This window comes from Rhinopithecus roxellana, chromosome 3 (genome assembly GCF_007565055.1).
Source record: "Rhinopithecus roxellana isolate Shanxi Qingling chromosome 3, ASM756505v1, whole genome shotgun sequence".
Lineage (NCBI taxonomy): Eukaryota > Metazoa > Chordata > Mammalia > Primates > Cercopithecidae > Rhinopithecus > Rhinopithecus roxellana.
Window position 1 is genome coordinate 173,520,775 of NC_044551.1, and position 26,459 is coordinate 173,547,233.

The following is a 26,459-nucleotide window of genomic DNA, read 5'->3' on the forward strand; positions in this document are numbered from 1 at the left end:
TTCTGGATGTGACAAAAATCAGAATTCTAGAGACTGAAATGGATGGGTCAGACAAAGCTTTGAAGGTGAATTATAGTAAGGATAAATATAAACTGCACAAAGCTGCCCCTGCCTTTCCAACTCGCTGTACAAATAGAGCATTAGGGGACATTGTTTTAATAGGTGTTTTGTGGGGAGAGGCCTAGGATTTTATTCTAACATACTGCCGTCTTAGGCGTCTTCTGTGATATGACTGTCAGAGGAAGTCAGTGCAGCCTTTGACCACATTAACTGTAATATAAATGACATGCAGGAAAGGACAGTGGTCCCAGTGTAGTCTTTATTCTTAGACCATAGCTTGGGTCTTTGATCTAGTCCAGAGTAAGACAATTTTAGTATATGAAGAACCTGGAAATTATAACCAATGGTATAATAATAGTCATTCTTAGAGTTGAAGAAACTTTAGTTTGTAAAGCATTTTTCATCCATCGTCTCATTTTGATATTTTCAGAATCAAGTAGAGATTATTATCATAATCTTATACGGATGAGGAAACTGAGACTCTGAAAGTTTAATAATTTACCTACATCTGGCCTTTCAACAACCAAGTTTAGTGCTATTATACTACTTCTAATTATTTTGAGAAAAGGAACAGATACTAACCTTGTAGAGTGCTTTATTGTCTATAAAATGTTTTTGTAAAACTGTTGAATTTGATTCTGACAGTGTGAGAAAGGACAGTTGTTACTGGTGATTACCATTTTGTATGTTAAGGCACAAAAATTCAAGTCACAGGGATGTTTCAGTGTTTGTTTCATGTCATAGAACTAGTAAGTGGTGAACCTGGGACTTGAAATGGGAATTTTCTGATGATATGTTCTGTGTTCTCATCCCTACACAGAATAAGCTTGGGGATAAGCTTTATTTCTTGCAACTACAGAAGACATGCTTACCGCCACAGGATGGGAGTTTACAGGTGGCAACAGTGGTGGCCATGTTGATCATCTTCACATTGTGAATGTCAGGCAGAGGCTGGGAGTGGTTTTCTTTGAGAGTATCCTTGTATCGTGTGGGAGGTTGAAGCCAATAACCTCTAAGATTCTAGGATTTGCAGACATGGGGCTATTGCTTTTGAAGATTGTCCCCATCTGTTTAGGAACAGAAAATGGATACTCACAAAAGGAAGATGAAAAGATTGACAGAAATACATTTAAGCACAATCGACTTTAATTATTGGATTGCCATTTAACTTTTCGTAAGTTTTTCAAGATGAGTCGGTGTTTTGCCTTTTTTGTCTTCTGACCTCCCGGGGATTCACACCGGGTGTGGATTAATGGGGATATGATTTGTTATGAGAGACAGTGAATAAGATGGCGATGAACACAAACTTGGAAGCAAGAAATCTGAGTTCCAGTCTTGGAGTGTAAAATCTTGAGTTCTTTACCTCTCTGTACTTCATCTGTAAAATTTGGGGCATCATTGCCCCACAGGAGGGCTGTGAGAGTTATATAAAAGAAAATGAAGTCTTTTATCATAATATTTGACAGATACAGAACTGTCCAAGGTCAGCTTTTACACACAGAGAAGAGTTGCTGTTAATTGTTTATCGTAAAAAATCAGAACCAAAAAGAAGTGTGTATGTTTATGTACTCATGGATTTGAGTATCTGTAGAACTTTTGATATTACTAAAATACTTGGTTCAGGATTTCTTTATTCCTCTTATCTTTAAGGAAATGATGGCTGGTTCCTTTCTATCTCCCTTCCCATTCCTTCATTCCCTTTTCTGTTTTGTAGAGCAAGGCTTAGATCACATAGCAGAAAACATTCTTTCGTACCTGGATGCCAGGTCTCTGTGTGCAGCAGAGCTGGTGTGTAAAGAATGGCAGCGAGTGATCTCAGAAGGAATGCTTTGGAAGAAGCTGATTGAACGAATGGTACGCACTGATCCTCTATGGAAAGGACTTTCAGAAAGAAGAGGGTGGTAAGTACTTGGGTTGCTTGTTCCCTTGAAAAAATTTCATTGACAGAGTCAGCTTGATTAGTCAAAAGTGCAATTTTACTTGCAAATGTGCTGGCCTATTTTTAAAAAGGGGAGAAAATGAGTGATCAAAAGTTGAAAGAAAAAGTTAAAGCTGTTAAAATTTCTCCCTCTGAAATGTGTATTTCCTTTATTAACTGTATTATATAGTTTGAATGGGATTTGGCTTTTCAAAGCTATGTGTTTATGCTTTTTCCTTCACATTTTGCTTAGATGATGATACCATTACCAAAATATAGATATGACAAAAATAAAGAGGAAGTCAGGTAGTGCCACTTTGCTGTTTGTTATTACTTCTGGTTGAGGAAGTAATAGTGATAGGATTTTTCAGAGAAAACTCGTAACTCTGATGCAGCTTTATAGCTAGCTCTATGCTGTATGGCCCAGTTAGCACAGAGAGAGCTACAGAAAGAGGTGCATATAGGGCTGTATTTTCCTTATGAGTGAGGGTCAGAGCTGTATTTTCCTTGTGGGAGGAAGTTTGAAGTGTACTAAGTTAGATTTTTCACAAAGCTACATTAGCGCTTTTTATTAAACTCTATGGAATGAAAGGCTAGATTGTTATATATTAGTACTCAGAAAACAGAAGATCAGGATTGTGTTAGAGAGCTGTGAATTGAGCTAAACTTGTCTCTAACATGTAAATTTGTCAGAAATCCTGCTTTTGCACAGTTAAAGCTCAATGCAAGTTGAAAGACATGAAAGATATGTCTTTGTCAGCACCATGTTTAGATAAAATTCACCCTTTTATGTGCAAAAATGTAACATCTGTTTGTTTTTATTTGCCAGGGATCAGTACCTGTTTAAAAACAGACCCACAGATGGCCCTCCAAATTCATTTTATAGGTCATTATACCCAAAGATTATCCAGGATATAGAGGTAACTTTATGATTTATCTGTTTTATGGGCTCTTAGTGTCTTGTTCTCGACTTTTTATGTTGCCTTAGAGTGTTCTTTTGTTCTAAAATCGTAGAACTAATAATTTTTGTTAAAAGTTGAGCTTTTGGAGTAAATGTGTCACGATGTATATAATCTGCAGCTCTTCTTCAGAAAAGATAATGTCTTTTGCAAAGAATATCTAACTTTTCTAAAACATGAAATGCTTCTGCAAGGCTGCCAGTTAATTCAAGTCTTAATCTAAAATCATCTTTTTATTCTAATCTGATAAATTTTCCAAAATCCCTGGCCCCATTTTTTTAAGTAAGCATCATTTTATATTTTTGAGCCATCTCTAGAGAACTAGAGAAGGCACATTCCAAGTTTTCTCTGTACATTACTCATAGTTTTTCATAAAAATGATGCAGATATCATTCTAAGCAACAGTTAGGTGGATTTATAGGGCAGATTATGCTCCTGGACCATTTTGGATTTGAGCATAACTTCACCAGACCAGTAAAACTCTGTAAACTTGATGAGAAACACTGGAGATGTTTGATATCGTTCATGTGTTCTAATTAGTTTAGTTTTACTATTTAGACTTTTTCCTTGAACCAGGAAAGACATGCACAGGCATTTCTCATTAACTCTTTCACATGTGTTCTTGGCAGGTCTTGGTTACTTCACTGTTTCCTCCTTGGCAGAAAAGTTTAGCCTTTGCTAGGCAATGCAATATCACCCATAAAGTTATACTCAGTTTCCCAAATGTGAAGTAATCCTCTCCCCCAGGTGATAGACATAAAAGTTATTGTGCCAAAATTCATTAAGGGAGAAACATGTGCTTTTTCGGACCCCTCCCCCCTTCCAGGCAGATGTGAATAATGGAATCATTCCATTAATGGTAAATCTGAATGTGACTGGAATATCATTATTTGAAACACAAACTGTCTTGAATATTCTGCTGTCTGAAACGATCTATAAGCAACCCTTTAAGGAGGTTAAATGAAAACTTTCACTAGATAAATCATAAAGTTTAAGAATTAATTGACCATTGGCAGTTCCAAACTTAGAGTAAGTTGCCCCTGCAGGGCTAGTGGCTGAGACATGGTGTTAACTTTAATCTTAGGTTGATGTGTGTGTGTGTCGTAGGGGAGATGGGGCTGTCGCTTACCCCTAGGTAGTTTTACTAAGGCATTTCTTATGTACCCATCTTATAAACTACATTACATTCTGTTTTTTGTTTTCCTTTGATGAGGGGCAACTATTTACAAAGTTATCTCCAGACTTCTTTGAATAATTTTATCAAAAAAATTCTTTGAAAAAAATGATGTTTAAAGTTAATTATGAACAAACAGGAACCCTGGAAGAACTCTGATCAGGTTGAAGATGTGGCGACATAGATTATTTTATTGAATCCTCATGACTGCTCTTACAATTGACAATGTGAATTCAGTATTCTGTGACATGACACTATGTGACACCACCTGCCATCATCGTTTCTTCAGGCTCAAATGATATTTTAAAGTAGGAGAGGAGGCAGGTGTGAGGGGAAACAGCTCTATGGGAAAACCCTGTGCGACACAACCTCTACATCATGGTGGTCTACCCAGTGGTTCTTAAAGTGTGGTTTGGAAAAACCCACTGGTTGGCCACAAAAGTCTTCTCCAGATTTTTGTGGGCTAGACCTCTTGATATAAGCGATGATGTTTATACTTTGATATATGCACTACTAGTAATAATCATAAAAGTAATGTACCACTAATAGCATTTACTTATGCCAGATACTTTGTTAACTACTTTATAATGCATTTTCTCTTTTAACATTTTGGACAAAACCTGAAAGGTAGGCCAAGTACTTATTTAAATTTGAGAAAACCTTAGAAGGTTAAAACGGTTAAACAGTTTAGTCAGGATCACACAGCTAGTGGGTAATTGAGTCTGTGATCAACCATATACCCTTCTACCTTAATATGAGTTTTTAACAATAGACCACTGCTACCACCTCAAAATAGATTTTTTTATTCCTGTTTTGGGAGTGTGTTTCATTCTGGCCAGAATAAAACAGAATATAGAGAGTTATATGGAGAGAGTTCTTTCAGTGATCCTGGATCAAATGAGAGACTCTCACGGGCTTGACTCTGTTCGTATGGCTGGTATGAAATCCTCACAAGCAGACTATAATAATTACAAATACCCACTTTGAGTCCTTGCATATATCAAACTGTATTGGGTGATTTACGTAGGTTACTCTTTTTTATTCTTACAACAAGGTGCATGTTATTATCTTTATAATAGGGGGAAACTGAGACTAAAAGAAGTTTTAGGACTTGCTGCATAGTTAACTAGAAGAGATGGGATGGGATTTTAACTGAGGTCTGTTTAGCTCTATCCAGGCTGAGAGTTGTTGTTTGTCATTTTCAGAGTGGAAAATTCAAGAAGTGAGGGAGAAAGAGGCATGTTTTATGCCTGCTGAATTTCAAGGTGGTCTTTGCCTCCTTCTCTAATTGTGTGAATACTCAATGTTCTTGACTGTTCATGGAAAAAAGGGTATGAGTTAAGATCTGATTAGTGGGCCCTGTTTTAGTCCACTTATGTGAAAGTAGTAGGGTTTTTAAGCACATTGCAGAAAGATAAATGACACTTGGAATGTCAAGTGGCTGTTTTATGTCCCCCTCCCTCCCCAGTTGCCTGTACATAGCTTTAGAGTCTCTTGTGTTTTTTCCCATATACTTTGCAGGGTTGCCAGTTCACAACACCTTTTTCTTTTTTTCCTTCTTCCTCCACCTCGGCAGATTGGCTTATGTGCCAGCTCCTGTAATCTGTACATTCCCAGATTTGGCTTTGATGAGCAGAAAGGAAATGTTCATCTCTGAATCTGCCCTTCTACATTGACCCACCAAAAATTGGCTTAATTTTAAGGGAAAATAGAGAACCTGGCTTAGTGTAGCCAGCTCCTGTTATTCAGGAAATGAGGATGTGAGAAATGGAGTCTGGGGAGAATAAATACGTATTGTAAGCTTTCTGCAAAGGCTCATCTCGCCTGGGTGTTCTTGCCACACAGAGAGGGTTTAGAGGGCCTCTGAATTAAGAAGGAATTCCTAGAAAACCGGAGGCTCACTCCTAAAAGAAGCAGCCATATTCTCCTTTGCTGTCTAGAGTCTTAGTTGTTGTTGTTGTTGTTACCATTAATGGTGGGCTGACTGTAGATAATTTGCTTCAAGTGATTTAATTTAATCCTCAAATTGTCAAAGCTGAGATTTTTACTCCAAAGTCCATGCTGCTTTCACTCTAGCGTGCCCCCAAGTGTCCATTAACAGAGAGTTGGGAGTTGTTATAGCAGCCCTAGAGTTCTGGTATTCTGAACTTGGATTTTTCTCTTTTGCCATTTGAGTAGTGACAAACTCCTTCAAGTAATCTACCTTCTTCCTCTCTTCATTCATTGCATTGAAGCCTTTGAAGTGCTCTTCTTGGACAGACCACTGGGAAAATGATGGTGTGTTGTATCACACCTTTTAATAAGCCACATTTTATTCAGGGAAAGCGGGGAGCTTTTTTTGTGGTTTGCAAACCTGATATTAACATTGTCCTGACCAGAAAATGTCAAAACTTGCCCACCCACCCAGTTGTGTTTAGGCTTCTAAAAATAATGTTATTCCTCCATACTCAGACATCTGTTTTCACTCTATTGCCAATTTAAATGCCGCTGTATACTCTGTGTATCATGGCTACTTTCCCAGTATTTTGAAAATTTGCGCAGGGTAAGGGGATTTTACAAGTTCTCAAAAACATGAAATATTCCTCTACAGTAGCCATACCACATGATGGCTAAGTGAAATGATAGGTATCCACGTAATTAAAGAGATGCACCTGTGTATGACCTCTATTCCTGCTGCTGGCATTAGGATAATAGTTGGATTCCATTTGAAGGCTGAGCCTCTTCCTGGGAATGGTTAGGGAAGGCTCAGGCTTATTAGCATTAAATATCAACCTAGACTGAGACAACGATTTCTGGCAACTTTGTGAGAATTATGTATTTGTTGTTGCAGCCCACTTTCTTTTTGGTTAACGTTTTCAACAACTGAAGAAGAACGTAACTACCATTTGCTGGCACTATAATGAGAACTTACATACATAATCTCATTTGAACCTTAACAGTGGTTTTGAGGGAGTAGATATTACTCTTCCCATCTTTACAGCAGTGGAAGTCCTTTGCCGAAGTTGCTACTTGACCTAGGTATTTTCTACCACAGTGGGCTACCTGCCAGTTTTAAAGGTCTAGTTTTTCTAAAAAAAAAAAAAAAAAGACCTGGCTTATAAGCATTCAGGTAAAAGTCGAGGTCGTCAGACATCATGGGGGTAGTTTTTTAGGCTGGCGTAGTTGACAGGAAGTGCTGCTTTTTTGTGCAGGTGGCCTTGGGAATTGAGAAGAGGAATTACCCAGGGTTGGTGCGCAGCAAAGCAGTCAACTCCCTGATCTGGCTCCGTGTCTCTTTCATTGCTTTTCAAAACAAGCTACACTTTGGGATTCAAGAAACTGATGATTTCTAAAACAGGCCTAGGTGAGGACTTTGTAAAATGACACATCAAGAATTGGTTGACAAACTGTTTCTTTTAAAATGCAGAAACTTATTTGAGAAAAGTAGGCTTTTTGTAAGTGTTGAGAAGCTAAGCCATTTGCTAACTTCCGTTGAACTTAGAATGAAAATCTGGTATCTAGCAGAGCTTTTGTGAGGTCCTCTTCCCTAGCTCTTACTTGAGGATTGGGGATAGAGAGTATAGCCCAGCCTTTAATGTTGTTGTCATCCTCTGTCCAGACATCTCAGGGGACTGATGTATCACAGGCTGAGTGTGTACAGAGGACCCTGGCTCCTCTGTGCAGTCTTCTCTGCTGCGTCTTCAGGGTTTTGGATACAGTTAAAGATTGTAGCCACGTCACCCACTTCTAGGAAACATTTTAGAGTAGTGGGAGAGCATGTAGGAAATTCTTTTTGGTATAGGGATTCCCCCCACCCCCTCTTTTAAATTAAAATAATTGTTTCCCCCTGAAACTCTCATGCAGTAGTAAATGTGCTTTTTCTAGTCATTGAAATATAAAGCGAAACAAAGCTACTTACTGCTTCAGTGTCATCTTAAAGCAATTGTATACCTCTTAAACCTAAGAACAGCTTGGTAACACCTGGCATATATGTAAAAACATATTATGTATTCATCTTTGTAATACTTTGGGTTCATATGAACTCATACATTCTGTAGCAACTCTGTGGGCCCCCAGAGGGTATAATGTGAACATTTGTAACCACTGCCAAGAGTCACTGGCCACAAAGTAGACTTGTTACCAGTACATCTGCCTACTAAATCAGCATTTTCCTGGAGTGCTCAGCATGCTGAGATGGCTTAATCACTATCTAAAAATACATTGTTTCTCTAAATGATTCCATGCGTTGAGTTCTGCTTAAGAAATGCCTGTATTCTGGACCTCTTTTTAAATAAAGAAGTTGCTTATCTGGACAGATCCGTTGTCTACTTTGATAGAGGTAGCAGAGCTGGTTGGGTTATGTTTCTTTATTTTTTTTATTTTGAAGTGTGCTTTTGTATGTCTAATATTTTACCAAGTCACTAGAGATGATGACCCAGGCTAGGAAGTTCTGACTTGGTGGCAGATGGACAGATGAGTATTTCCTCTCTCCTGGCATCTCCATGGCACGTCTGTTCATCTCCTGGGCATTGGAAATACGCCATCCTGCCCTCACAGATGTGTATGGGAGCTCCTCGAGGGAAGATCCCGTGTTTCCAGGACTCTTGCTAAGCGCTGGGGCCACAAATTATGGAAATATTCACTTTTTAAGTATACGTGTATCGATACCTCCAACCCTCCATTTCCTTTTCTATAAAATGCAAACAATGATTCCTGCTTCGGAGTTACGATTAAATTAGCTACGAAATATATAAAGTGAGTGGTATAGTGTTAGGAAAGCATAGTGCCTGGCACATAGCTTTCAGTTAATTTTAAGATTTTAGAGTGCACAGAAGGATACTATCTTCAAAATAAGAAGAAATAGTTTGTTAGATGTCAGTAGAGCCAGTAATTAAGTACTCCTTTCTTCAGCAAAGCAGATAATTAGACTTTTAGCTGTAGAGAAATAATTAGCTACTGAGAGAGAAACTATATCCTGAAGTGTAACAGGTTATTGAAATCCCTATTTTCCCCTAATTTCAAGGATTAGGAATTCAGACTTTAGTTACTCTTAGTAGAGACATTGTATCTTTTGAGCCTTAAAAATCACTTATATCTACTCCCAGAGGTTAGGTCTTCTGGTGCTCTGGGTATGACCTACTTCTTCACTAAACTTGGCCCAGTGGTCCAGGCTATGGAGCTCATTATCTCCCTTAAGTCCTTGCAGCACTTAGAATTTTTATCACTCATTTGGCACTTTTGGAATTGTTACTGATCTTACGTTCTGTGTGCACTGGCTCAAGAGGCAAGCCCATCCTGCTTTGTATTGAATATGTTAGTAGCAAAATATGGGTTCAGAGTCAGAAAGAACTGAGTGTGATTTCCAGCTGGTCTGATTACTGATTTTGTGGCTGCAGGCAAATTAAACTCTGTTTTCTTGTTTGTAAAAAGGAAATAATAAGTACTTCCTTCCTTCCAAGGTTATTGTATGGATCATTTAACCAAATAATCTTAGTTTAGTGTCTGTCTATTCCAGACGCCATGGGTCTAAACATTGGAGTGGTGCCTCCCTGAATTCGTATGTCTCCTGTTGATCTTTTTATCCTCAGTGCCTAGCACGGTACCTGGAATATATTAACATCTCAGCAAATGTTGCGTAAATGATAAGAGGAACAAGAATCCAGGGCTGAAGTGTACCATTTTTACTCTACAGAAACATTAGGAAGGTTAAAAATGATAAAATTCTTCCTATGTAGTTGGCTTATAGTAGTTGCTCAATATCTTTCCTCAGTGATCAAGACAATGCTTTGTTTGGGTATGTAGATTGTCAATATATGCTTAATGATGGTTTTTAATTGGCATTAGGGAGCGACCCAATGAGTTACTATTTATTTGCGTGTTTTGGGTGCAAATGGCATTCTTTAAACATACTGAATTCTGTCTAGGCCAGTTTTTTCAAGCCCAATCCAAAACTCATTGGAAATCCTATGATAGTTGGCAGATGGGCAGGGAAAGTTTAAGAGAAAAGATTGTTGGGTTAATATCTTACTTGGAAAAGAGCATGATCCTATCCACAGACAGTTATGTAAACCAAGATTGGGGTATCGGTGGTATGCTGTTTCTGGAAGCAACGCCAAAGTCTGAAACCTAATAGAATAAGTTGATTCATAAAAACTCATCTCTTGTCTCCTTTTTCCCCTAGACTATAGAATCTAACTGGCGGTGTGGACGACACAACTTGCAGAGGATTCAGTGCCGCTCTGAAAATAGTAAAGGTGTCTACTGTTTACAGTATGATGATGAAAAAATTATCAGTGGCCTACGAGATAATTCTATTAAGGTGAATGACTGAATTTTATATGTATTATTTTTAGAATCGTGGCTATGTGTTAGACACTAGATGTGACAATCTTTCCATTTACTCCAGATTGGTTTTTATCTCTTCCACTCAATCTTGGCAGCTCTCAGTGTAGTTCTAAAGAACTAGAGCCAGAGCATTTCCCCGTAACTAATACAAGATCCTGGATTGTCTCACTTCTTATCCTTCTTTAAGCACAGTCACATTCTATATTCTGTATTAGGTGTAAATAGAAAATATCCCAGTATCACAGGGCTCTTGATTGCTTTGCCGGCTGGTAAGAGTATTGGTAGTTTATAAACCAAAGCCATTACCTTTTATGGTTTCTGAGAAGGACTCAAATAATAATACCACAGAATGATAGAGCAACGTATATTGTTTTCATTAACTTTTCAATAGTAGATAAACTGTATTATTTCTTATGTTTAATCTGTTTGATGGCTGATCTAATTTGATTTTATTTTACATTGTAGCTTATGTCCTCATATTTTAGAAAGCATCGAGTTTTTTAAATTTTGTAAAAAAACATTGTAACTTACAAACAGGGAAGTTTGCTCTTCTGTTGTATAATTATGTGAGTTTTGATAAACACACAGAGGTGTATAACTGTTACATGGAGCAGCTCTCTCATTCCCCTAATTCCCTTGTCCTGCCCTTTTATTTTCCTGGACTTTTTTGCCTCTTTCCTGTGCTTACCTGTTCACCTGTTGAAGGATGTTTGTGTTGTTTCCAGTTTCTTAAAATTATGAATGAAGCTACCATAATTATATACCTGTAGGTTTTTTGGGGAACCTAAATTTTTAGTTCATTGGGTGAAAACTGAGGAGTGAGGTTGCTGGCTCATATGGTAAGTGTATGTTTCACCTGCTAAGAAACTGCCCAGCTGCTTTCCACAGCACCCGTACCATTTCACGTTCCCATCAACAGTGATGAGAGTTGCTTTTTTTTTTTTTTTTTTGTGACAGAGTCTGTCTCTGTCACCTGCCTTCTGGGTTCAGGCAATTCTCCTGCCTTCCTACCTCAGCCTCCTTAGTAGCTGGGACTACAGGCACATGGCACCATGCCCAGCTAATTTTTTTGTTTTTAGTAGAGATGGTGTTTTGCCATGTTGCCCAGGCTGGTCTTGAGCTCCTGACCTCAAGTAATGCGCCTACCCCAAAGTGCTGGGATTACAGGTGTGAGCAGCCACTGCACCCAGCCTGAGAGTTGCTTTTGTTCTGTATCCTTGTCAGCCCTTGATCGTCTCAGTTTTTTTGATATTAGCCATTCTAATAGGTATGTGAACATACCTCATTTTGCTTTAAATTCGCATTTCCCCAGTGATGATAGTGAGCATCTTTCTATGTGCTTACCTGCCATCTTCTTTGGTGAAGTTTCTTTTCGGATCTTTTACCCATTTTTAAAATGGGTTCTTTAGTATTGAGTTTTTAGAGTTCTTCATGTAGTCTAGATACAAGTCGTTTGTTAGATACGTTTTGCATATATTTTTCCCAATTAGTGAGTTGTCTTTTCATTTTCTTTTTATTAAAAAAAAATTTTTTTGAGACAGAGTTTTACCCTTGCCCAGGCTAGAGTGCAATGGCTCAATCTCAGCTCACTGCAACCTCCGCCTCCCGGGTTCGAGTGATTATCCTGCCTCAGCCTCCCGAGTAGCTAGGATTATAGGTATGCGCCACCACGCCCGGCTAATTTTTTGTATTTTTATTACAGACAGGGTTTTTCCATGTTGGTCAGGCTGGTCTCAAACTCCCGACTTCAGATGATCCACCTGCCTCAGCCTCCCAAAGTGCAGGGATTACAGGCGTAAGCCACCATGCCTGGCCATCTTGTAATTTTCTTAAAGATCTCTTTTAACAGAGCAAAAAATTTTAATTTTTTTTTTTTTTTTTGAGATGGAGTCTCACTCTGTCACCCAGGCTGGAGTGCAGGGGCATGATCTCGGCTCACTTCAACCTCCAGCTCCTGGGTTCAAGCAACACTTACGCCTTAGCCTCCCAAATAGCTGGGACTACAGGCGTACGCCACCATGCCCAGCTAATTTTTGTATTTTTAGTAGAGACGGGGTCATGTTGGCCAGGCTGGTCTTGAACTCCTGGCCTCAGATGATCTGCCCACCCAGACCTCCCAAAATGCTGAGATTACATGCGTGAGCCACTGTACTTGACAGAAGATTTTAATTTTGATGAAGTCCAACTTACCAGTTTTTTCTTTTATGGATCATGCTTTCTATATTATATCCAAGAAGCCTTTCTCTGAACTCGTTGAATCTGTAAATTTACGTCTTTCGTTACTTACATTTCAGTAGTCTTCAGCCATTATTTTTTCAAATATTTTTTTCTGTACCAATTTCTCCTTTCCTTCTGAAATTCTAATCACATAAATATTAGATCAAAATTAGATATTGTTCCACGTTGTTTTCAATCTTTTTTACTCTCCCTTCTGGATAATTTCTATTGTCCTATCTTCAGGTTGACTGAATTTTTCATCTCTTCATCTCTATTCTCCTGTTACCCTCCCCGCCCCATCAAGTGAGTTAATTTCAGCTATGATATTTTACAGTTTCTATTTCTCTGCTGAGAATTTTCTGTTTTTCATTCGCTTCAAGCACGTTTATCTTTATCCTGTGGAGTATAGTTAGAGTAACTGCTTAACATCTTTAACCATGTCAGCATCTGGGTAACCTCCAGCTTGACATCTGTTGATTGTCCAGTCCCCTGAGATTTTTCATTTTTCTTGATTTTTGTATGCCAGGTAATTTAAACTCGTATTTTGGGCATTGTGGATATTACGTTGTAAAGACTGTGGGTCCTGTTATAATCCTCTGGGGGATGTTTTTGGGTAAGTGTGTTTTTAAGCAGTTAGTCAACTTAGTTGGGTTCAGAACACAAGTTCTGTCTTGGCATCATCGGAGGGGTTGGGGGGATGGTTCTAATCTCTTTTCCACTGTTCAAAGCCTTTGCCGTGCCACTTTGGGTCTGTCATGGGCTTTCACTACTCAGAGGTTAATCTGAGGCTTCAGCAGCGCTTGAAATACCAGCTTAGTTATACAGCCTTTGCTGTGCTGGTTCAGTCTGTTCTGTGCATATACAGCTCAAGGGTAAGCCCAAGTCACGTGTTGTTTGGGTTCTTTTATTTCTAGTTCTTTTCTCTTGGTTTTCCCTATGTCTCTTCAGCTCATAAGGACACTTTTTTTCCTTTTCCTCTGGCCAGAAAAATTGGGTCACTCTTGGAATTTTTGTTATCTATTCCATTGTTCTGTAGTACATCTTCATGACTGAAGCCATGAGCCCTATGAGAAAAGAGAGAAAAGAAACCCCCAGGGATCTCTTTTTTCCAGCCCCTCTGCCTAGAAAGAGGGATTTCTTTCAGAACTTTAGCTGCATATATTGCTATTTCACTATAGCTTCCTGGTCAGGGCCTGCCTCTGAGCAAAAGCCACAATAGAAAGAAAAGAGGAAAAGCCAGGTGTTGGTGGCTCATGCCTGTAATCCCAGCACTTTGGTAGGCTGAGGTGGATGGATCACTTGAGGCCAGGAGTTCAAGACGAGCCTGGCCAACATGGTGAAACCCCGTCTCTACTAGAAATACAAAAAATTAGCCAGACGTGGTGGTGGGCACCTGTAATCCCAGCTACTCGGGAGGATGAGGCATGAGAATTGCTTGAACCCAGGAGGCAGAGGTTGCAGTGAGCCAGGATCACACCACCGCAATTCAGAGCAAGACTCTGTCTCAATTTAAAAAAAAAGACAAAAAACAAAGAGAGAAAACAAGAAACAAAAATAATGGCAAATTCACCCCCATGCGGATTGTTTCTTCACATTTTGACCCCTTGCCACATCTGCCTTCCCCCTGACTTTTCAGAGTTCTCAACTAGTTTTTATCAGAGTTTTTAGTTATAATCAACTGCAGAGATAGGTTGCGGTGGGCTTTCTCCATCTTGGCCCTATTTTCTGTTACTGTTCTACTTTGGGTGAAATAAAACTTTTCTGCTTTTTTTTTTTTTAATTTTAATTTTTTGTTTGTTTTTTAAAAAGTGGAATAGTGGAATTTTAGTAATTCAGCTACCTAGGTCAAACACACTCTGAATTATAGAATATAAGAAACTGTTCTGTTGGTTTCCTATATGTATGGCAGTGATTGCGAAAAGATACTCTGTGGATGTGAATCTAGAGGATGTTAGCAGACATTCTAGGCAGAGAATAATGCCCTCCAAAGAAGTTTAGATAACACTACATGCTGTGTCTCCAGCTTAGAAATTCACAGGATACAGTGGCATAGAAACGCTCTGAGAATGCCTACAATAGAGACACCCAGTGTTTCCCAAGTTCCAAAACTTATTTGACCACGGAACTCTATTTTTAATTTTTTTTTTCTATTTTTTTTTGAGACAGAGTCTCTCTGTGTTGCCCAGGCTGGATTGCAGTGGGACGATTTCGGCTCACTGCAACCTCTACCTCCCAGGTTCAAGTGAGCGATTCTCCTCCCTCAGCCTCCTGAGTAGCTAGGACTACAGGTGCCCGCCACCAGGCCTGGCTAACTTTTTGTGTTTTTAGTAGAGATGAGGTTTCGCTATGCTGGCCAGGCTGGTCTCAAACTCTTGACCTCAAGTGATCCGCCTGCCTTGGCCTACCAAAGTGCTGAAATTACAGGTGTGAGCCACTGCTCCTGGCCCACAGAACTCTATTTTTACTTATACTTGATAGCCCTAATCTGTGGCTACCAGTATCTCTAGAAAGTGTAATGTATGCTACTATTTAATACTGGTAGTTTTTCTTTAAGAAATAGATAAGAATGGTTTATAACAGCCTTGTCAAAACATAGTCTGGCTGTGGGCTTGGAATTCATTTACACTAGATGTGTTTTCAAAAGAATTACCTTAATTGTGGCACATCCATTTGATTTATAAGACATAGAATAGTAGAGCAGAAGTACGCTTTGAATAGATTATCTAGACCAGTGGTTGGAAACCTTTTTTTTACCTTATTCTGCACCAATCCTTGATCACTAATCACTTTAAAAATAACTCAGGTTCCATTAGGTCAGAAATTAAAATCAAGCTTTGCTATTGTGGAAAGATATTATACTTCAGTGTCTACATCATTTATAAAATCTTGTTCATTTGCAGTAAACTATAGAGTCACTGCAAAAATTATGATGGTATTGTTGTACATGTCAAGAAATAGGTGCACAGTCTATTTTTAATAGTTTAGTCTTTGAAAACATTCTCATCTCCCATGAAATATCAACAATATCGATAACTTGGAAACACTGGAAAGATTAAAAGAAGGGAGTGGGTTTGGTATGTAAGAAGGTGCTGCTTGTCCTGACAACAAGTAAAAATCCGAACAAACTGAAAAATCAGCCATTCTACTCAGATTCGTAAGAGAAGTGAGGTCACAGGAGAAGCTGCTGCCCCACAAATTGGAGAGACAGGCAAATACAGAGAATCATAATTCACTGGCGCAGAAACATCCAGGAGAACCAGTGCCTAGGTAGGGTAACCTGAACTGTAATTGAAAAATTGCTGGAGGTTCAGTGTGGGACAAGTCTGAGAAGTATAAACTGAGGAGGAGCCAGTCATCAGGGCTCCCCACCACACTTTTGTGAGTTTTACCTCCAAGAGCTCTACTAGGTTCTGTCAGTGATTATCACAGAACAAATGCCCTTGTGTTTCCAGCAGTGGGGAGGGAAAATAAACCTTTTTAACTATACTAGGTTATTCTGTACCTCTTGACAAGGTCTACCTTTAGTAGGAACTGCTTAGCCAGAGCCTAAAGTGCTGAGATTTTATAGAACCTGGCTGACCTGGGGAAGGGAAATACACAACTCCAGCTTCCTCATCCATGTGGTCCCACATAAAGGGGTGAGGGAGAACTAAGAAGTACTTGTGAAGTCTAGAGGTATAGGCTCACTAAAAGACCGAGACCTAGTCATGGAACTATAGAACGCTTCCCTTCTTGAAGGCCTGTTGATAGCATTTCCTTTTGATTAATGTACACAAATTCATAGCTTTTCTATACACCAACAGTGACTAAGTGGAGAATCACATCAATAACTCAACCTCTTTTACAATAGCTGCAAAAAAATAAAATACTTAGGAATATACCTAATCAAGGAGTCAGAAGACCTCTACAGGGAAAACTACAAAATGCTGCTGAAAGAAATCATAGATGACACAAACAAATGGAAGCACATCCCATGCTCATGGATGGGTAGAATCAATATTGTGAAAATGACCATACTGCCAAAAGCAATCTACAAATTCAATTCAGTCCCCATCAAAATACCACCTAATACCAAAACCAGGAAAGGACATAACTATTCCTTTCTCATTCTTCACAGAATTAGATAAAACAATTCTAAAATTCACGTGGAACCAAAAAAGAGCCCATGTGGCCAAAGCAAGACTAAGCAAAAAGAACAAATCTGGAGGCATCACACTACCTGATTTCAAACTATACTATAATGATATAGTCACCAAAACAGTGTGGTACTGGTTCAAAAATAGGGACATAGACCAATGGAACAGAATAGAGAACCCAGAAATAAACCCAAATACTTACAGCCAACTGATCTTTGATAAAGCAAACAAAAATATAAAAGTGGTGAAAGGATATCGTTTTCAACAAATGGTACTGGGATAATTGGCAAGCCATATACGGGAGAATGAAACTGGATCCTCATCTCTCACCTTATACAAAAATCAAGTCAGTATGGATTAAGGACTTCAAACCTAAGACCTGAATCTATGAAAATTCCAGAAGATAACATTGGAAAAACCCTTCTAGACATTGGCTTAGCAAGGATTTCATAACCAAGAACCAAAAGCAAATACAACAAAAACAAAGACAAATAGCTGGGACCTAATTGAACTAAAGAGCTTTTGCACAGCACAAGGAACAGTTAGCAGAGTAAACAGCCTACAGATTGGGATAAAATCTTAACAATCTATACATCTGACAAAGAACTAATATCCAGAATCTATAATGAACTCACATCAATAAGAAAAAAACAAACACAATGAACTCAAATTAACAAGAAAAAAAACAAAACGGTCCCATCAAAAAGTGGGCTAAGGACACGAATAGACAATTCTCAAAAGATATACAAAATAGTCAACACACGTATGAAAAAATGCTCAACATACGAAAAAATGCTCAACAAACATGAAAAAATGATCAGAGAAATGCAAATCAAAACCACAATGTGATACCACCTCACTCCTGCAAGAATGGCCATAATCAAAAAATCAAAAAACAGTATATGCTGGTGTGGATGTGGTGAACAGGGAACACTTCTGCACTGCTGGTGGGAATGTAAACTAGTACAGCCACTATGGAAAACAGTGTGGAGATTTCTTAAAGAATTAAAAGTAGAACTACCATTTGATCCAGCAATCCCATTACTGGGTGTCTACCCAGGGGAAAAGAAGTCATTATTCAAAAAAGACACTTGCACATGCATGTTTATAGCAGCACAATTCACAGTTGCAAAATTGTGGAACCAGCCCAAATGCCCATCGCTCAACGAGTGGATAAAGAAACTGTGATTGTATATAAGACGGGATACTATGAAGCCATATAAAGGAATGAATTAACAGCATTTGCGGTGACTTGGATGAGATTGGAGACTGTTATTCTAAGTGAAGTAACTCAGGAATGGAAAACCAAACATCATATTGTTCTCACTGTTATGTGGGAGCTAAGCTATGAGGACGCAAAGGCATAAGAATGATGCATTGGACTTGGGGGACTTGGGGGGACAAGTGGGAGGGGAGCGAGGGATAGAAGACTACAAATATGGTGCAGTATATACTGCTTGGGTGATGGGTGCATCAGAATCTCACAAATCACCACTAAAGAACTTAGGTAACCAAATACTACCTGTACAATAGCTTATGGAAAAATAAAAAATAAATTTAAAAAATCAGTAAAAAAATGAAAGGCTAGAAATTAATACAATATCCGATCATACCACAAGTGGATATAAACTAGAAATCAGTAACAAAAAGAAGCTGGAAAAATTCCTAAATACTTTAAGATTAAGTAACATAATTCTTTTTTTTTTTTTTTTTTTTTTTGTTAACTAACTAGTTTATTTACTTTTTTTTTTTATTATACTTTAAGTTCTAGGGTACATGTGCATAATGTGCAGGTTTGTTACATATGTATACTTGTGCCATGTTGGTGTGCTGCACCCATCAACTCGTCAGCACCCATCAATTCATCATTTATATCATGTATAACTCCCAATGCAATCCCTCTCCCCTCCCCCCTCCCCATGATAGGCCCCGGTGTGTGATGTTCCCCTTCCCGAGTCCAAGTGATCTCATTGTTCAGTTCCCACCTATGAGTGAGAACATGCGGTGTTTGGTTTTCTGTTCTTGTGATAGTTTGCTAAGAATGATGGTTTCCAGCTGCATCCATGTCCCTACAAAGGACGCAAACTCATCCTTTTTTATGGCTGCATAGTATTCCATGGTGTATATGTGCCACATTTTCTTAATCCAGTCTGTCACAGATGGACATTTGGGTTGATTCCAAGTCTTTGCTATTGTGAATAGTGCCGCAATAAACATACGTGTGCATGTGTCTTTATAGCAGCATGATTTATAATCCTTTGGGTATATACCCAGTAGTGGGATGGCTGGGTCATATGGTACATCTAGTTCTAGATCCTTGAGGAATTGCCATACTCTTTTCCATAATGGTTGAACTAGTTTACAATCCCACCAACAGTGTAAAAGTGTTCCTATTTCTCCACATCCTCTCCAACACCTGTTGTTTCCTGACTTTTTAATGATTGCCGTTCTAACTGGTGTGAGATGGTATCTCATTGTGGTTTTGATTTGCATTTCTCTGATGGCGAGTGATGATGAGCATTTTTTCATGTGTCTGTTGGCTGTATGAATGTCTTCTTTTGAGAAGTGTCTGTTCATATCCTTTGCCCACTTTTTGATGGAGTTGTTTGTTTTTTTCTTGTATATTTGTTTGAGTTCTTTGTAGATTCTGGATATTAGCCCTTTGTCAGATGAGTAGATTGCAAAAATTTTCTCCCATTCTGTTGGTTGCCTGTTCACTCTGGTGGTAGTTTCTTTTGCTGTGCAGAAGCTCTTTAGTTTAATTAGATCCCATTTGTCAATTTTGGCTTTTGCTGCCGTTGCATTTGGTGTTTTACACATGAAGTCCTTGCCCATGCCTATGTCCTGAATGGTACTACCTAGATTTTCTTCTAGGGTTTTTATGGTATTAGGTCTAACATTTAAGTCTCTAATCCACCTTGAATTAATCTTCCTATAAGGAGTAAGGAAAGGATCCAGTTTCAGCTTTCTACTTACGGCTAGCCAATTTTCCCAGCACCATTTATTAAATAGGGAATCCTTTCCCCATTTCTTCTTTCTCTCAGGTTTGTCAAAGATCAGATGGCTGTAGATGTGTGGTATTATTTATGAGGACTCTGTTCTGTTCCATTGGTCTATAGCTCTGTTTTGGTACCAGTACCATGCTGTTTTGGTTACTGTAGCCTTGTAGTATAGTTTGAAGTCAGGTAGCATGACGCCTTCAGCTTTGTCCTTTTGACTTAGGATTGTCTTGGCAATGCCGGCTCTTTTTTGGTTCCATATGAACTTTAAAGCAGTTTTTTCCAATTCTGTGAAGAAAGTCATTGGTAGCTTGATGGGGATGGCATTGAATCTATAAATAACCTTGGGCAGTATGGCCATTTTCACGATATTGATTCTTCCTATCCATGAGCATGGTATGTTCTTCCATTTGTTTGTGTCCTCTTTGATTTCACTGAGCAGTGGTTTGTAATTCTCCTTGAAGAGGTCCTTTACATCCCTTGTAAGTTGGATTCCTAGGTATTTTATTCTCTTTGAAGCAATTGTGAATGGAAGTTCATTCCTGATTTGGCTCTCTGTTTGTCTGTTACTGGTGTATAAGAATGCTTGTGATTTTTGCACATTAATTTTGTATCCTGAGACTTTGCTGAAGTTGCTTATCAGCTTAAGGAGATTTTGGGCTGAGACAATGGGGTTTTCTAAATATACAATCATGTCATCTGCAAACAGGGACAATTTGACTTCTTCTTTTCCTAACTGAATACCCTTGATTTCTTTCTCTTGCCTGATTGCCCTAGCCAGAACTTCCAACACTATGTTGAATAGGAGTGGTGAGAGAGGGCATCCCTGTCTTGTGCCAGTTTTCAAAGGGAATTTTTCCAGTTTTTGCCCATTCAGTATGATATTAGCTGTGGGTTTGTCATAAATAGCTCTTATTATTTTGAGGTACGTTCCATCAATACCGAATTTATTGAGCGTTTTTAGCATGAAGGGCTGTTGAATTTTGTCAAAAGCCTTTTCTGCATCTATTGAGATAATCATGTGGTTCTTGTCTTTGGTTCTGTTTATATGCTGGATGACGTTTATTGATTTGCAAATGTTGAACCAGCTTTGCATCCCAGGGATGAAGCCCACTTGATCATGGTGGATAAGCTTTTTGATGTGCTGCTGAATCCGGTTTGCCAGTATTTTATTGAGGATTTTTGCATCGATGTTCATCAGGGATATTGGTCTAAAATTCTCTCTTTTTGTTGTGTCTCTGCCAGGCTTTGGTATCAGGATGATGTTGGCCTCATAAAATGAGTTAGGGAGGATTCCCTCTTTTTCTATTGATTGGAATAGTTTCAGAAGGAATGGTACCAGCTCCTCCTTGTACCTCTGGTAGAATTCAGCTGTGAATCCGTCTGGTCCTGGCCTTTTTTTAGTTGGTAGGTTATTAATTATTGCCTCGATTTCAGAGCCTGCTATTGGACTATTCAGGGATTCAACTTCTTCCTGGTTTAGTCTTGGGAGAGTGTAAGTGTCCAGGAAATTATCCATTTCTTCTAGGTTTTCTAGTTTATTTGCGTAGAGGTGTTTATAGTATTCTCTGATGGTAGTTTGTATTTCTGTGGGGTTGGTGGTGATATCCATTTTATCATTTTGTATTGCATCTATTTGATTCTTCTGTCTTTTCTTCTTTATTACTCTTGCTAGTGGTCTATCAATTTTGTTGATCTTTTCAAAAAACCAGCTCCTGGATTCATTGATTTTTTTGAAGGGTTTTTTGTGTCTCTGTCTCCTTCAGTTCTGCTCTGATCTTAGTTATTTCTTGCCTTCTGCTAGCTTTTGAATGTGTTTGCTCTTGCTTCTCTAGTTCTTTTAATTGTGATGTTAGGGTGTCAATTTTAGATCTTTCCTGCTTTCTGTTGTGGGCATTTAGTGCTATAAATTTCCCTCTACACACTGCTTTAGCTGTGTCCCAGAGATTCTGGTATGTTGTATCTTTGTTCTCATTGGTTTCAAAGAACATCTTTATTTCTGCTTTCATTTCGTGATGTACCCAGTAGTCATTCAGGAGCAGGTTGTTCAGTTTCCATGTAGTTGAGCGGTTTTGATTGAGTTTCTTAGTCCTGAGTTCTAGTTTGATTGCACTGTGGTCTGAGAGACAGTTTGTTATAATTTCTGTTAGTTGATGCAGTTTCTTCCTAGCCTCGACGGTCTTTACATTTTGGCATGTTTTTGCAATGGCTGGTACTGGTTGTTCCTTTCCATGTTTAGGGCTTCCTTCAGGGTCTCTTGTAAGGCAGGCCTGGTGGTGACAAAATCTCTAAGCATTTGCTTATCTGTAAAGGATTTTATTTCTCCTTCACTTATGAAACTTAGTTTGGCTGGATATGAAATTCTGGGTTTAAAATTCTTTAAGAATGTTGACTATTGGCCCCCACTCTCTTCTGGCTTGTAGAGTTTCTGCCGAGAGATCTGCTGTTAGTCTGATGGGCTTCCCTTTGTGGGTAACCTGACCTTTCTCTCTGGCTGCCCTTAAGATTTTTTCCTTCATTTCAACTTTGGTGAATCTGGCAATTATGTGTCTTGGAGTTGCTCTTCTGGAGGAGTATCTTTGTGGCGTTCTCTGTATTTCCTGAATTTGAATGTTGGCCTGCCCTACTAGGTTGGGGAAGTTCTCCTGGATGATATCCTGAAGAGTGTTTTCCAACTTGGTTCCATTTTCCCCCTCACTTTCAGGCACCCCAAGCAGACGTAGATTTGGTCTTTTTACATAATCCCATACTTCTTGCAGGCTTTGTTCATTTCTTTTTCTTCTTTTTTCTTTTGGTTTCTCTTCTCGCTTCATTTCATTCATTTGATCTTCAATCGCTGATACTCTTTCTTCCAGTTGATCGAGTCGGTTACTGAAGCTTGTGCATTTGTCACGTATTTCTCGTGTCATGGTTTTCATCTCTGTCATTTCGTTTATGACCTTCTCTGCATTAATTAGTCTAGCTGTCAATTCTACTCTTTTTTCAAGATTTTTAGTTTCTTTGCACTGGGTTCGTAATTCCTCCTTTACCTCTGAGAAGTTTGATGGACTGAAGCCTTTTTCTCTCATCTCGTCAAAGTCATTCTCTGACCAGCTTGGATCCGTTGCTGGCAATGGGCTGCGCTCCTTTGCAGGGGTAGATGTGCTCTTATTTTTTGAATTTCCAGCTTTTCTGCCCTGCTTTTTCCCCATCTTTGTGGTTTTATCTGTCTCTGGTCTTTGATGATGGTGACGTACTGATGGGGTTTTGGTATAGGTGTCCTTCCTGTTTGATAGTTTTCCTTCTGACAGTCAGGACCCTCAGCTGTAGGTCTGTTGGAGATTGCTTGAGGTCCACTCCAGACCCTGTTTGCCTGGGTATCAGCAGCAGAGGTTGCAGAAGGTAGAATATTGCTGAACAGCAAGTGTACCTGTCTGATTCTTACTTTGGAAGCTTCCTCTCAGGGGTGTACTCCACCCTGTGAGGTGTGGGGTGTCAGACTGCCCCTAGTGGGGGATGTCTCCCAGTTAGGCTACTCAGGGGTCAGGGACCCACTTGAGCAGGCAGTCTGTCCGTTCTCAGATCTCAACCTCCGTGTTGGGAGATCCACTGCTCTCTTCAAAGCTCTCAGACAGAGATGTTTGCATCTGCAGAGGTTCTGCTGCCTTTTTGTTGTTGTTTTTTTTTTAAGCTGTGCCCTGTCCCCAGAGGTGGAGTCTACAGAGACAGGCAGGTTTCCTTGAGCTGCTGTGAGCTCCACCCAGTTCGAGCTTCCCAGCAGCTTTGTTTACCTACTTAAGCCTCAGCAATGGCGGGCGCCCCTCCCCCAGCCTCGCTGCTGCCTTGCGGTTAGATCACAGACTGCTGTGTTAGCAATGAGGGAGGCTCCGTGGGCGTGGGACCCTCCCGGCCAGGTGTGGGATATATTCTCCTGGTGTGCCCGTTTGCTTAAAGCACAATATTGGGGTGGGAGTTACCCGATTTTCCAGGTGTTGTGTGTCTCAGTTCCCCTGGCTAGGAAAAGGGATTCCCTTCCCCCTTGCGCTTCCCAGGTGAGGCGATGCCTCACCCTGCTTCAGCTCTCACTGGTCGGGCTGCAGCAGCCGACCAGCACCGATTGTCCGGCACTCCCTAGTGAGATGACCCCAGTACCTCAGTTGAAAATGCAGAAATCACCGGTCTTCTGTGTCGCTCGCGCTGGGAGTTGGAGACTGGTGCTGTTCCTATTCGGCCATCTTGCTCCGCCAAGTAACAATTCTAACACATGGATCAAAGAAGAAATCTCAAGAGAAATTTTAAAAATATTTTGAGGCTGGGCACAGTGGTTCACGTCTGTAATCCCTGCACTTTGGGAGGCTGAGGTGGGAGGATTGCTTGAGCCCAGAAGTTTGAGACAAGCCTGGGCAACATAGGGAGACCCTATCTCTACAAAAAAATTAAAAAACATTAGCTGGGCATTGTGGCATGCATCTGTAGTCCCAGCTACTCAAGAGGCTGAGGTGGGAGGATCACCTGAGCCCGGGAGGTCAAAGGTGTAGTAAGCTGTGATTGTGTCACTGTATTTCAGCCTGAGTGACAGTGTGAGACTTTCTCTGCTCCTTCCCTGTGTGTGTGCACATGTGTGCGTGTGTGGGTGGGTATAACTAAATGAAAATGAAAACCCAAGTTATCAAAATCTGTGGGATGCAGTGAAAGCTTAGAATTTTATAGTTTTGAGTACATATATTAGAAAAGAAAACAGACTACAATCAGTCATCTAAGCTTCCGCCTTAGGAAACTAGAAAAAGAACAGTTTAAATCCATAGTAAGCAGAATAAAAGAGTTAGTGAAAATTAGGGCAGAGATCAGTGAAATTGGTAACAGGAAGTCAATAGAAAAAATTAAGGAAACCAAAAGATGTGTCTTTGAAAAGATGAGTAAAATTGGGAAGCTCCTAGCTATGCTAACGTAGGAAAAAACAGGACTTAAATTCCTAATATTGAAAGAGGAGACATCACTATAGGTCTCATGAGCTTTAAATGCATAATAAAATAATATATCTACAAATTTGATAATTTACATGAAATGAATTCATTCCCTGAAAGACACAATCTGCCAAAATTGACATAAAAACAAATAGATAATCTGAGTAGGCCTTTATCTGTTGAAGAAATTGAGTCGATAATTAATTACCTTCCAAAACAGAAAGCGCTAGGCCCAGATGGGTTACTGGTGAATTCTGTCAAACATTTTAAGTAAGAAATTACATCAGTTCTCTACAATCTCTTCCAGAAGATAGAAGAAGAGAGGATATTTCATCACTCATTCTATGAGGCCATCCTTACCTTAGTACTAAACTAGATAAAGACATTCTAAGGAAACCACAGACCAATATCTTCATGTTTAACCTTCAAAAGTCAATTAATGTAATCCGTCATATCAGTAAGCCAAAGAAGAAAATCACGTCAATATATGCAGAAAAGGTGTTTGACAAAATTGAACACTCTTTAATGATAAAAACCCTTAGTAAACTATGAATAGAGGGAAACTTCCTTAACTTGATAAAGAGTATCTACAAAAAGCCTATAGCTAACATTCGTACACAGTGCTGAGAAATGTGAAACTTTCCCACTAAGATCAGGAATAAGACAAAGATGTCCCCACTCACCACTACTTTTCAACATTGTATTAGAACTCCTAGATAACACAGTAAGTCAAGAGGAAATAAAAGGTATACAAATTGAGAAGGAAGCATTAGAACTGTCTTTGCTTGTAGATGACAAGATTGTAGAAAGAAATGAAAGCATCAACAAAAGAAAACCTCCTTGAACTAATAAATGGTTACAACAGGTTTGCCGGATACAAAGTTAATGTACATAAGTCATTTGCTTACCCATATACCAGCAATGAAAAAGTGGAATGTGAAATTAAAAACACAATAACATGGCTGGGCGCAGTAGCTCACGCCTGTACAGCACTTCAGGGAGGCCGAGGTGGGTGGATCATCTGAGGTCAGGAGTTCGCGACCAGCCTGGCCAACATGGCAAAACTCCATCTCTTCTAAAAATACAAAAATTAGCCAGGTGTAGTGGTGGGCGCCTGTAGTCCTGCTACTCAGGAGGCTGAGGCAGGAGAATCGCTTGAACCTGGGAGGCAGAGGTTTCAGTGAGCCGAGATCGCGCCATTGCACTCCAGCCTGGGTGACAGAGTGAGACTCCATTTCAAAAAACACAATAACATTTATATTAGCATCCCCCCACCAAAATGGAATACTTAGGTATAAATCTAACAAAATATGTATAAGATCTATGTGAAGAAAACTGTAAGACTGATTAAAGAAATCAAAGAACTAAATAAATGGGGAGAGACATTTCATGCTCATGGGTAGGAAGACTATTGTGAGGATGTCAGTCATTTCTTCCCAGATTGGTCTATAGGTTCAATGCAGTCTCAGTCAAAATCCCAGCAAGTTATTTTGTGGATATCTACCAGCTGACTGTAATGTTTATATGGAAAAGCAAAAACCAGCATGATATTGAAGTAGAATAAAGACAGAGGACTAACGCTACCCTACTTCAAGAATTACTGTAAAACTGCAATAATCACAATAATGTGGTGCTGGCAACAGAATGGACAACTAGATCCATGGAACAGAATAGAGAGCCCAGAAATATATACCATCATAAGTATAGTCAGCTGATCTTTTGCAAAGGA

At 39.4% G+C, this 26,459-nt stretch overlaps 1 protein-coding gene across 5 annotated transcripts in view; it reads left to right on the forward strand.

Moving 5' to 3' along the window:
• The window catches only part of FBXW11 (F-box and WD repeat domain containing 11), a 147,102-nt gene that overhangs the window by 102,087 nt on the left and 18,556 nt on the right, over positions 1 to 26,459 (forward strand). For all 5 annotated transcript variants that reach the window (XM_010373310.1, XM_010373312.1, XM_010373313.2 and 2 more), the window contains 3 exons: positions 1,775 to 1,961; positions 2,808 to 2,898; positions 10,272 to 10,409. In XM_010373310.1, the coding sequence (XP_010371612.1) occupies positions 1,775 to 1,961; positions 2,808 to 2,898; positions 10,272 to 10,409 (416 nt within the window). The remainder of the gene's footprint in view (positions 1 to 1,774; positions 1,962 to 2,807; positions 2,899 to 10,271; positions 10,410 to 26,459) is intronic.